Source organism: Melospiza georgiana, chromosome 1 (genome assembly GCF_028018845.1).
Source record: "Melospiza georgiana isolate bMelGeo1 chromosome 1, bMelGeo1.pri, whole genome shotgun sequence".
Lineage (NCBI taxonomy): Eukaryota > Metazoa > Chordata > Aves > Passeriformes > Passerellidae > Melospiza > Melospiza georgiana.
In genome coordinates, this window is record NC_080430.1 from 5,265,147 (window position 1) to 5,278,237 (window position 13,091).

Genomic DNA, 13,091 nt, shown 5'->3' on the forward strand with positions numbered 1-13,091 from the left:
CAGCTGGTTTTATCTCGGGGAGCTGGGCTATGTTGAGAGGATGAACTACTTGGGCTATTTTTAGGGAACAGTGAAATGGCTCTTCCACCAGGCTGAGTCAATCATGAGTCCCAGCAATTCTGAGCAGGGGTTTGGGAAAGGCTGGGGCCCTGGCTTATTTTCAGAATTTATTCATTCAAAATACCCCTGGTGTAACCTGGTAGGAGACGGGGATGCAGCCAGGCAGTGCTGCAATGGGGAAGAGGCATTTCCCTGACTCACTGTCATGTCCTCAGGCTGTGATCCTCACAGCCAGGCCCCCTGCCACCTCTGGCCACAGCCAAAGTTTGAAGAGAAATGCTGGGAAGGTGAGAGGTATTACCTACAATTTCTGGTTCCCTGTTTCCTCATCAGTTACAGCATTTTAGAAGCAAGAATGAAAAAAAATTTCTTTGGGAAAGTGACTAAAGAAGGGCAACCATTCTACCTGCTTTATGGTAAGCTGGGAATTGCTCCTGTTGTGGGGTCACAGGTGGCTGCTCTGGGAAGTGTTTGGAGAGGGATAATAATAATAAAAGCACTTAGACCTGGAGGACTCTTGATGCCCTCAAAGTCCAGATGGGCAAAGGGTACTATTTTAGCTTGTTAATGGTGTGCCAGAGCTGGTGATGCTGCCTGGCCAAGCTGATTCACAAATACAAACATAACCAAACACTCTGGGGGTGGTTTTCAGAGCTTTAGCAGGCTGAGATACAATCTGACTGATGTACCCAGTAATATTGAATCAGGCCCAGCTGTTCTCTCCTTGGTTTGCTTTTCTGACACCTTTAGAGAGTTTATGTTTGAGAACATTACCCCATGGCAATGGAAGATGTGGGTTGGCTGTGCCAGTGCCACAAGGCCCCATCACCTGAGATAAATATCCATGCTCTTTGTTGCAAAGGGCCAAGCAACTGATACTGATTTTCCACTTTCACAGAATCCCAGAGTGGCTTGGGTTGGAAGGGACATTAAAAATCACCCAGTTCCCAACCCCCTGCCATGGACAGAGACTCCTTCCACTAGACCACGTTGCTCAAGGCCCCATCCAACCTGGCCATGAGCACTTCCAGGGATGGGGCATCTACAACTTCTTGGGCAACCCATTTCAATGCCTCACTACCCTCTGAGTAAAGGCTTTTTCCCCATAACATCTAATATTAATCTCTCCTCTTTTCGTTTTAAATAATTCCCCCTTGTCCTCTCACTATGCCCCACATAAAAAGTTCCTTTCCCTCATTTTACAAGCCCATTTTAAGCACTGAGAGGTTTAAGGCTTTTCATGCACTTCTCCTGAGTAGTTCTGTTGGACTTTTCCTTTTCCAGGGGTGTTTGGAGGGGCTGCTGCCCCTCTCTTTTCTGTGGGTCTGCAGGGATCAGGAGGGAACACCACACATCACCCAGACTGCAACTCAGCATGAGGCGTGGTTTCCTTGCCAATATCATGTGGCATCACCTCCATCACAACCTGTCCAGCTGCGGATGAACATCTGTATTCATGAGGCTCCTGGAAGGGCCCAGCTCCTGTCTGCCATTGTCCAGCTTCTTTCACCATCCTGCAGGGCCATGAGCTGCTGTTCCCCTCTGTCTGTGCCTCCGGAGATCATCACCCCTCCTTCTGAAGCGGTCTCTGCATTCTTTGTTGCTTCCCTCCATAATGAGGGTCAGAAAAGGAGCTGCCAGGAGGGTCATAGCAGGTTCTGGATGGCCAGCCAGGTTTTGGGGCAGAGGGCTGGGGATGGCAGGGGCTGTCAGCAAGCACACACCTGCTCACGTAGCACCAAGTGGGTGGCAGTGGTGCCTGCAAACACCACAGCACAGTGGGAGCTGAGATATCTTGTTGTATTGCACTAATACAACAACACATATATATATATATATATATATATGCATATATATAGTATAGATATAGATATATAGATATGTATAATATATGTGTGTATATATATATATATATATATAATAACAGCCCCGGGATACATGGATTTTACAATATCTTATTTATTCCATGTGCATGGAGGGACATGAATGCAGGAGGCAAATGGCAGAGCAGATCAGCTCAGTCAGCAGCTGGCAGTGGGTATTTGTGTGCCATGGGCTGCCTGTGCCTGGCAGGAGCACACAGGGGGTGTGTGTGTGTATTTGTGTGGAGTTCTGTTCTCATCTGCCACATCTGTGTGCTGTGTCCGCACACAAGGCTGGCTGTCACACTCCTGCTGTCCCTCTCCATCCCCAGGTGAAGGACCTGCTCTGCTCTGGGCTGTCACCTCCATGTGTGTCCCCTCAGTGCCCCTGCAGCGCTGAGAGATCTGAGCTCCCTGGCAGCTCTGCACAGCTCCAGGGGAAAGGGTTTGGTCCTCCTGTCTGAAAGACAGCAACTAATTAGAAGGCAGGAAAGGAGAAAAAATAAATCCCAGAGGCACTGGGGTGTTCTGAGAGGCACAGAGAGTGTGAGGGGAGAGATGAGCAGCCCCAGGGTCTGGAGCAGAGGGCAGCCCTGAGCCCTTGGCCATGGGGTGGCTCCTGCTGGAAGCCCAGGGAAGAGGGCATGAGGGTCTCAGCAAGGAAAAGGCTCTTTAGGTTAGATTGAGTGAAAGCAGAGCCTGGGGCTTGCAGGAAAAGCCAATTAGGAGGCACAGGCCTGTCTGCTTTGATTGTTGGCAGATCTCAGCCAGGCTGAGTAGCAGAGGCTGATCCCTCCCCTGCCCTCCAGGAATCCCTGGGAACTACTGTGTGCTCCCATGGCAGCCTCCCCAAAAAATGCCTATGATCCCAGCTCCCCTAATGGGTCACAGGGGCTGAGAGAGGTGACAGGGATGGGTGGCATGTCCTGCTGCCCCTCCTTTCTGTGATGGGGCACAAGATGGATCTCGTGCTTGAACCCCAAGTTTCCCTCCTGCCTGAGTTGCAGAGGCACAAAGCAGTGAGGCCTGGACAGATTGGCCATTTACATGAGCCCTGACATTCAGCTCCAGCTTGTTGTGCCCATGAAAAGCAACTGCTGGAAGGGAAATGAGCTTTTAAGGATTATTTTGATTGTACCAGCCTCTATCATGTCATATCTATCAAGTGCCGGAGCTTCCTGAAACTCTGGCGTGAGCACAGCCTTTTATCTTAAATCAGCATTTCCCCCCGCCTTTCAGGGAGCATTTCAGACCTTTCCAGTTCACTGGCCATGTTCTCCCGAGCCCATCTGCTGAGCAGCACGGTGCAGAGGGCGGAATGAGGGCTGCAGAGCCCCGGGTCAGTCACCGTGACAGGGAGGGCGGCGCTGCTGGGACGTGGAGCCCGCAGCATCCTTGTGGTGCCCGGAGCATCCTTGTGGAGCCCAGAGCATCCTTGTGGAGCCCAGAGCATCCTTGTGGAGCCCGCAGAATCCTTGTGGAGCCCGGAGCATCCTTGTGGAGCCCGCAGCATCCTTGTGGAGCCCGGAGCATCCTTAAGGAGCCCAGAGAATCCCTGTGGAGCCCCGAGCATCCTTGTGGAGCCCGGAGCATCCTTGAGGAGCCCGCAGCATCCTTGTGGAGCCCAGAGCATCCTTGTGGAGCCCCGAGCATCCTTGTGGAGCCCGGAGCATCCTTGTGGATCTCAGAGCATCCTTGTGGAGCCCAGAGCATCCTTGTGGAGCCCGCAGCATCCTTGTGGAGCCCGGAGCATCCTTAAGGAGCCCAGAGAATCCCTGTGGAGCCCCGAGCATCCTTACAGAGCCCGGAGCATCCTTGTGGAGCCCGGAGCATCCTTGTGGAGCCCGGAGCATCCTTGAGGAGCCCGCAGCATCCTTGTGGAGCCCAGAGCATCCTTGTGGAGCCCGCAGCATCCTTAAGGAGCCCGGAGAATCCCTGTGGAGCCCCGAGCATCCTTGTGGAGCCCGCAACATCCTTGTGGAGCCCAGAGCATCCTTGTGGAGCCTAGAGCATCCTTGTGGAGCCCGCAGCATCCTTAAGGAGCCCAGAGCATCCTTGTAGAGCCCGGAACATCCTTAAGGAGCCCGGAGCATCCTTGTGGAGCCCGGAGAATCCTTGTGGAGCCCCGAGCATCCTTGTGGTGCCCAGAGCATCCTTGAGGAGCCCGGAGCATCCTTGTAGAGCCCGGAGCATCCTTGTGGAGCCCAGAGCATCCTTATGGAGCCCGGAGCATCCTTGCGGAGCCCAGAGTGTCCTCGCGTAGCCCGGAGCATCCTTGCGGAGCCCGGGTTTGGGATGGAGGAGAGCCGGTGCCGCTGTCGCTAGATGGCACCGCACCCCCTCGCAGGGAACGAGCGGGGCTGCAGCCAGCAGGGGATGGAGCCTCCCCGTTTGGGAGCTGGGGTTGTTTAGCCTGGAGGAGAGAAGGCTTAGAGGTGACCTGAAGGAATTCAGGACATCCCTCTGGCTGTCCTGGATTGCCAGGACCCCAGCCAGGGGGCTCAGAGATGCTGGCACAGAGCCCAAGATGCCCCTGTGAGTTTGATTACAACCCATGGAGCAAGTTGCCAACCTTATATGAAGATCTGCAAGCCACAAAAGTATAAGTAGAATAATAATTAGTTTATCACAGGGTGAAAAAATAGATTTTTGGGGTTTTTGGAATGGGGGTTCAGGGGGCAAGATGGAGGAATCTGGGCATGTCCAGCCTTTCTCCTCTTCTTCTTGGCCTCCATCTTCTGCTGTGATGTTGGCACTTCTGGATTGGTTTAGAGTAGAAGCTCGCTGTCTAACATAGGTGATAGGTATTGGAAAATAATTGTGAATATTGTACATGTAGTTTTTAGTATAAAAAGATAACACTGCCTGGAAGCAGGCAGAGTGTTTCTGTCTGACCTGCTGAGCAGATCTCTGCAGGCCAGGAGAAAGAATTTTATAGATAAAAAACAATAAACAACCTTGAGACTGAGAACTGAGGAGTTCTGACTCCTTCTTCGACCACTGGGCTGGGAAAAGAGACTTTCTAACTTATCTTGGGGTCACTCTGACCAGCAGAGTCCTGAGGGTGACCTTATTGCTCTCTACAACTTCCTGAATGGAGGTTGTAGACAAGTGGGGTTGGTCTCTTCCATGAGGCAGCACTGACAGAACCAGAGCACACAGCCTCCAGCTATGTCAGGGAAGGTACAGGTTGGATATTAGGAAGAAATTGTTCACCGAAAGAATAATAAAGTACTGGAATGCTCTTCCCAGGCAGGTGGTACAATCACCATCTCTGGCTGTGTTTAAAATAAGGACTGGGCATGGCACTTGGTGCTAGTTGAGGTGTTAGGGCATAGGTTGGACTCGATGATCTCAGATGTCTCTTCCAACCTCATCATTCTGTGATTCTGTGATTCTGTCAAGCAAACCCTTGAACCAAACCCCAGTCTCCCTGCCTGCAGTATGGGGATCCCACTGTTTCCTGCCCTCTCCTTCACCTCCTCTCCTTGCTTTGAAAATTCCCCTTGTGCAGAGGTCGAAATGAACATGAATAGAATAGAATAGAATAGAATAGAATAGAATAGAATAGAATAGAATAGAATAGAATAGAATAGAATAGAAAGGGGGAGGAGGGGTTTGCAGGTGGGTTTGAGGCTGCCTGGATGCTCTGTAATTTGCAGTCGCCTCAGGCTCCTGTTTCATCTTTGCACTGAGGTAACATCCCTGTGGGCCCTTCAGCTGGAAGCCCTGGATAATGGAGCAGTGTTAATACACACACACACTCAAACCTGTGTGCATGTCCCTCTTCCCTCTTTCTTGGCCACAATTCCCTCTCTCTGATTGCCCAAATTCATCTAGAAGTTGTTGATTTTTAAATCCAGAGTACTCAGAAGACTCCACCTGCAATAAATTTGCTGGTGCCTTCTCCTTTTGAATATTAAAGGACTCAAGCTTTCAACTATTTCCCTTTGGGAAAAATGGTTCCTTGATTTGCCATCTTCCTTCGTAGGAAGAATTTTGTTCTGCTGTGCAAGTCTGCCCAGTTTAATCTCATTACTGCAGACTACAGCCACTTGGACCTCTTTAATCAGTGACTTGGTGATGTCCTTGGTGGCAGCTTCCTCCAGATCATCTGATATCACCAGCGTGACCAGGGGCACACAGCCCAGCTGGTTTGGCTGCCTGGGAATGTACTTTTCTAAGGGGTATAAAAGCCATCCCCTGGAGCAATGAATGCTCAGGCCTGCAGCAGTGTTTCAGGTGTGACTGTGCTGTGCCTGGAAAGAGATGCAGCCGGTGGTGCTTAGACTTTTTGTGCAGTTATTCAGCTCCACACTGATGTGTGTTTGCTGATAAACCCAAGTCAGCAGAGCTGTCTTGAACACTGCCAAGCTCTATATCAGACATCCTAGCCCCTGAGAACTTTGGTCTGTGCTTAGCTTGAGTTATTGTGTGGCTTCAAACCACTTGGCACTGCTTTCCCCATCCCAAGTTGGGGGTGTCCCCTCGTGTTCCAGATTACAAGGCAAGATGTATCCTATGACCATCTGTATGGAGTTGTCTTTTGTCAAGTGGGCAGTTTTCCTTATTTCTTCCACAATCACTCCTCCCTGGGGAGGGGACATCTGCTGATAACAGCTATTGAATGTCACTGCATGGCTGATAAGAACTACAGCATCCCAGTGGGAGATGTGAGCCCAGAGGGAGGAGCCAAGCATTCCTACCCAGATATAATCCAGAGGTTTTGAGACACCAGCACGGCTTCTCCACTGGATTCCCCAGAGGAACAGCAGCTGCCTCTCCTTCCACTGGATCTTCAGAGGAAGAATACATCCTTCTCTACAGGATCCCTGCTCCAGCAGAACCACCCCTGACACTGCAGGAGGGCTGAGCCACAATTCCAATGGGACTGCTGCCAACACCCTGACCCACAGGGTGTCAGATTCTGTTCTGACTCTGTCAGTGTTGTTCTAGTGTACTGCATTGTTTATTTTATCCTTTTATTTTCTTCCCTAGTAAAGAACTGTTATTTCCTGCTCCCATATTTTTTGCCTGAGAGCCCCTTAATTTAAAGTTTATAGCAATTTGGAGGGGTGGGGAGGGTTTACATTCTCCATTTCAGGGGAGGCTCCTGCCTTCCTTAGCAGACTCCTGTCTTTCCAAACTGAGACACATCCTCACCCCTCAGGAAGGGCAGTGGGGCTGCCCCTGTGGGGGATGAGGAGGATCCCATGGAAGATCTCCCTGGTCACTGCTGGAGCTTGTGGAGCACCAACACCTCTCTGGCTCCATGGGAATGACAGAGCACAGCACAGGTACAGCCTTGGATGTGTCTGGTCCCTGAGAGATTTGGGACAGCTGGCTCCTGGACTTTTTTAGGAAGCATTACAGCTCCTGTCTCGAAACAAATCCAGCACCCACCTCAGCGGGAGCTGTGGCATTCCCAGCTCCCTGGATGGAATTGCCTCCCCAGAAGGACCTCACACACAAAGCCCTTCCAATGAAGCCAGGGCTATTACAAGGCCTTTGAGTCAGGGGCTGGGGAGTGGTGTAAGGCTCTAAGATAGGCCATGATTCACCCCTGGTCAGCCAGGGAAAAGACATTCCTGGTGCTGGAAAAGGCACACAAAACTGTGATAGTGTTGAGCTAGATAGTCTGGTGACATCATGTGCTCTGATACTAAAAAAAAAAATCCCAGCAATGCTGTGGAAACCCAGCAATGCTGAGGAAAACTCCATCATTTGTGTGCTCCTGTAAGAGACTGCTTTTCCCATGCAGCTGGGTAATTAAATACAGGGTCTCAAATCCAGGCAGTGTGTGATCCTTTTCCCCCTCTTGTGTGAAAGGCAAGAAAGAAATGGAAAGAAAAAAGAACAAATCCTAAATACATGGTCTAAGGGGACCCTGGATCAAGGGCCAAATTTCCTGGGATGGCCCAGAGGTCTCTAATCCAGTCATTATGGGATTTTTTGGAGACCTGGTTTTTTTTTTTTTTTTCATGATGGGATTTTTTGGAGACCTGTTTTTTTCAGCACCAAGTTAAACAGCAGACTTTGGTAAAATTCTGCTCTTTCCCATGCAAAGCTTGGATTTTTCACTCTTGACAAATGCCTCTTGCCTTGAAATATCCCTGACCTGCTTTAGTCCTGATGATATCATAACATTAGGGATCACTTACATGCCCTATCTTAAGCCAAGGATGACTCTCTCTCATACATCACTGCGGCCAAATTCAAAAAGGAGCCCGGCCAAGGCTCCTTAGTTAGGTACAAAGGGACCTCTCCCTCTTCCTCTCCTCAAGGCTTGAGGTGCAGGGACATATTACTCATCCCAAACTAAACATGGATGTATTTCTTCCTTGGTATTTAATAGCAGCTATTTTTAACTGCTGGGATAACAGCACAGGGGGAGCCAACATGGCTCTGTGGACTCATCACTGGCCCAGATCCCGGCTGTGCTGGGATTTGCCAGCTCTGTGTGGTGGGACTGATCAGGGCTGCAGCCAAGGGCTTGTCTGCTCCCTGTGCTCCCTATCCTTGGCCACATTCCTGAGTGTCCAGCCCTGGCAGGACCCCACGTCCCCAGGCAGCATCGCCTGCTCAGTGTCTGCTGTGGGGTTCTGTGGGAAACACAGCTCCGTGTGAGGACCAAGCAGAACCTTCCCAGCTGCATCTCTAGAGGTGGAAACAGGGTAGCAGTGATGCCTGGAAACCAAAATAAATCCAACTCACAGCTCCTGCCCGTGGCTGAGTCATCAGCTGCATCCGGCACCACGGAGATGATCCCCTGCCTGTCCCGGGACTCCTTCCCTTCCTGTGTGGGAGCAACAGCAGGGAAACAGGTAAATTCCCAGAAATAGAGGAGAAGAACTGCACAAAGACCCTGTGTGGGGAAAATGACAGCACCAGTGGCTTTCCAGAGACAAAGGTGGCTTTTTATTTCCCCTGCAGGACCCAGCCTTGGCTTTGCTCTGTTCTCTCCAAGGGCTGTGCTTCAGTTTTTTGATGCTCTCCCTCATTTTCAGAGCTAAGTGGTATTTTCCCTACCTGTCTTTGATTTCTGAGACAGGATTATCCATCCATTTCCTTTACCAGCTCCCACAATGATTTTTGTGCCTCAAACCCAGTAGTGATGGGAGTTGCCCTTTGCTGCTCTCCCAGTGAAGGACCAGTCCCTCGTGTGGGCTGATACCATACAGCAAAGAGATGAACAAGATAATTTCTGATAGAGTCTCATCCCTAATTAATATTCCAGATGATATCAACATGGTTGATAGACTTTCCCATGTTTTCTGGGTGTAGATCTCTCTCCAGGCTGCCCATTCCTACCAACCCCTTCCAGGAAGAGGATCACCATGAGGAACAGTTTGTTAACATCTGACCCCTGCCCCAGGTGCCATCAAATCACCCAGGGCTAGATGGCACTAGAAATAAACATCCACATGGAAACCTGGGCATAGGGGGTCACATCAGTGGGTGATGAAACACCACCAGGAAATCCAGGATATATAAGGATAAAATGCATTTCCAGAGCTTTTTGAAGCACCTACTGACCTTTGTGGCAGACTCCTTCCCTGGGGTGGTGGCAGGGCTCCATCGTGCCTTCCTCTGGATGCTCTGGAGAGGGGAAGGGAAGGCTGGGTCTCTGTGGGCTTTGCTCTCCAGGCTCAGGGGCTGGACTGTGGTCAGGATGCTGGTGAGATCAGCCTCCCTCTTCCTCACAGGGCCTTTGGGAGACGGAGCCTCCAGTGGGGCACAGGGCGAGCTCCTACAGTGTGGGGTGGTTTTAGGGGTGTCACAGCTGGTCAGGAGCCCTCTGAAATTCCTTGCTGGAGCACCAATCTTAGGGATGGGAGCACCCTCCATGGGCTTGCTTGGGCACATGGCACAGGGATGGCTTCGAGGTAAGGTACAGTTTTTCCCCACTGGAGTGGCATTGCTCTGTGATGCATATCTTGCTTCCATGAGCTAAAAAAAAACCCGCAAAAAACCAAACCCAAAATATCAAAATGAATTGTTATATAATTTCAATAATAAACCATGTGAAATATTTATTTCCTGCTCTTCTACTTCAAGCATCACATCTGTTGATTTCTGGAATGAAAGACTATCCCACCACTTTCTATGTACTCTGAAATAAACGTTGTTGAAGGGCACAATAGCTTGTTTTTTCACTTTTGTTTCAGGTGAGCCCTTCTGACTTGTCCATGAACATGCAAGAAAGCCTTGGAGTCAAAAATATATGGCCAGTGGTTGTCTCTTCTCTTGGATCATTGCTTTATTCCCATCTCCATCCTCCTAGTCTATGAAATTGTGTTTCCAAACAGGAGAAAGTCCCTCTCTCTATCATTTAATAAGAAATCTCCAGTTTCTTCTTAAAAACTTGGACTCAAAATAAAAAAAAATCAGATTATGCCTTTTGTTTAATTAGGTGGAATTAATTTTTCTGTGGTCAGTGGGAATCAACCCCATTTTTAGCACAAAAGCTAGATAAAGTCCAGAATATCTGGCTTCTGGTGTGTTATCTTATCTTTTTTATTCCGGGTTGTAAGGGGCCCCTTATCACAAATCAGGGTCAAATGAGCAAACACAGAGCTGAGAACTGCAGATTATGCCAGTGAGTTTGCAATCAAAATGTGAGGAACACTGGCAGGTGGGAGGGTGTCCCTTGGCCATGATGTGAGAACAGCAGTCACAGCTTCTGGCTGGGGGGAATTCCATCTAAGATCCTGAACTGCAGACCCTTAAATGCAAAATCTACCCATGAACTTGGTGTCAAAGTCCAATTACAGTAAAAAAACACCAAGAAAGTGCTAGAATGGTGGAGTAGAATGGCAGAAATGACACTAACACCTAATCTGAGATGCAGAGGGCAACATCAATAAACCTCCAGCTGGTGATGGAGGAGGGCAGAGATGTCCCAGAGTCATCCCTGCCAGCCCAGCGTGGCTCTCTGGGTGCATTCATGACATTCAAGCCAGCACTAAATCCTCTGCCAGGTCCTTCACTTCTTGATTGTCTTCTCTACCTCCACAATTTTTTTCACACCACAGCAACCTGAATATCATACATGAAATTTCCATCCTGGAGCATCATATGTATGCCAGTTCCTCTATACATACTAAGAGGCAATTGGGCCTGACCTGTTCTGGGGTTTCTCAGAACAGCACTGGTTATTGCAGAAAATTCTGGGGTTTTGTTTGTCTCTCATTGCCAAGAACTGCAGCTCTGTGTTGTGAGGAGAGTCTTGACTCTCACCTTGGGATGTTCTTGCTTGGTCATGCTTTTTTCACCGTTCAGGATGCGCTGGTACCTGCAGGGAAGACAGGAGATGGCACCTGAGTCCCTTTGCAGCCTGAATTTATTTTTGCACATTGTGGACAGGCTTGTTCTGCCTTCCCCTGCCCTCTGGAAAATATCAAAGCCAACAGATCCCAAAGGGAAGTTTGAAGAGAGAGAGAGAGGTGAGAAATCTCCCAGACAGGAGTGGTTTTAGCTCAGGGCTGTGCTGCCAGAGCCTTTGTGAGCTCTCTCCTCCCAAGCTCCTTGCAGAAGTGTCCCTGGAGCATCCATGTCCCCACTGGTGGGGGATCTGTAGGGGGTTTACATTGCCTGAATGAGGTGTATTATTGCACTTTGCTGATTTATAGCTTGGAGATGAAGTCAGGCTTTCCAGGAGGTCGATTTATTCAGCTTTAACCTCATGTAAAGGGATTTATCAAGTCAGCACCTGACCTATTATAACACCAGTGGTGAGTGAGACCTTTGCAGAATAAACCTCCTTCCTTCTCTTCCGTGCTCTGGGGAATGCACTCTCAGCTTTCTCTAAAGACCCTGTCAGAAAGATGGCTATTTGCAGTGGAAATGAACCAATTTTGGGATATTTTGAACTAAACTGTCCCATGGGGAAGTTCAAGAGACAGATTTGACAGCTGCTCTGCCACTCTTACATGGAGGGAGATGTACTTTGGGTTCTGTTCCTAATCTTGTCTCACGCTTGGCAGAGCTTTGGTCTGATCTCAGTTATGGGTTGTAACAAGAACAGAAATCAGCCCTTAAGAGGCTTGGGCTGAAATGTGATTCTCCCTGGAGCTTTTTGGTAAGAGACAGTTGAGAGAAAGCAGGAGGGGATGCAGTGCCCATACCCCTCTCCTCCCCATCAGCTCATCTCTCCAGCATTTGCTCCTTTCCCCTGTGGCACCTCACAAACTACCAAGATTAAAAACTTAAATTGTCCACCTGGGAATGCTCCAGTCCTCGGGGTCAAGGGCAAATTCCTCTGTGTCATTTTATTTAGTGAAGATTGCTGAGTGTGTCTGGGTTTTAAATCAGGATTTGTCTTCTATGACACAATAATGCACTGGAAATATAGAACAGAGAGGAGCCCTCGTGACAGAAAACACACAGCTCTCACTTGAACCTGGCAATTTGGGGTGCTGTGCTTGGGAAAGGTCTGAGTGAGATTTGTTTGTTGCAGAGGTGGAGAGGGAAAGGAGAATTCAGACCTGGAGCCCCTCAGATTTGAGGTGAACTTCACCCACAGGTTAAACAGCACCCACCTGGCCACCAGCTCTGAGACAGACACAGCTTTCCTCAGGAGAACTGCCCTGAGCTCTGGGTTGCTCCTTGGAGAAGGGCACAGGGAAGGGAAGGACTGGGCTGGCCTTAGCAGCCTCTCAGCTTTTTCCATGTTTTCTGTCTGCTGGCACTGGAACAAGAGAGCAAAGGTTGGTGCTGGATGGGAAGGCTCAGGGAAAAGAGGCCAAAAATTGGTGTGTCCATCTCCACTCAGGGCATCAGCAAAGGGCTGTGGAACAAATGCTGCCTTCATCTCCATCTGCATCTTCATCTGCAAACCTCATCACTGAAATGCACTTTTGAAAAACAAAATGGGGTTAAAGCAGACACAAGTAAAATTAAATCACACTTAATGCAGGGAATTGGTCTTTTCTACTCTGTCTACCACTTATCTCATTCTCTTAGATCCCCAAGTTCATCTCTATGACAGTGAGAGATGTGAAGGAAGAAAAGACGTGAAGAAAATTAGCTTTAAATAATTTAAAAGTTGCTTAAGATAATTTGCATATGCATCTTCAGTTAAATTTTTCTGATGTTTCCAGTGTCACACAGACCTGAACCAGCTCTGGATTCAGACAGTTACTGGAGATTTAAGTACCCCTTGGCCTC

General features: G+C 49.2%; 1 protein-coding gene across 1 annotated transcript in view; it reads right to left on the reverse strand.

Moving 5' to 3' along the window:
• Positions 1–12,594, reverse strand: part of XIRP1 (xin actin binding repeat containing 1) — a 35,326-nt gene extending 22,732 nt beyond the window's left edge. The window contains exons 1-4 of the mRNA XM_058034277.1: positions 12,464–12,594; positions 11,163–11,217; positions 9,459–9,872; positions 8,637–8,718 (exon numbers count right to left, since the gene is read on the reverse strand). Of these exons, the coding sequence (XP_057890260.1) occupies positions 8,637–8,718; positions 9,459–9,872; positions 11,163–11,217; positions 12,464–12,594 (682 nt within the window). The remainder of the gene's footprint in view (positions 1–8,636; positions 8,719–9,458; positions 9,873–11,162; positions 11,218–12,463) is intronic.
• Between the last annotated feature and the right edge of the window lie 497 nt (positions 12,595–13,091).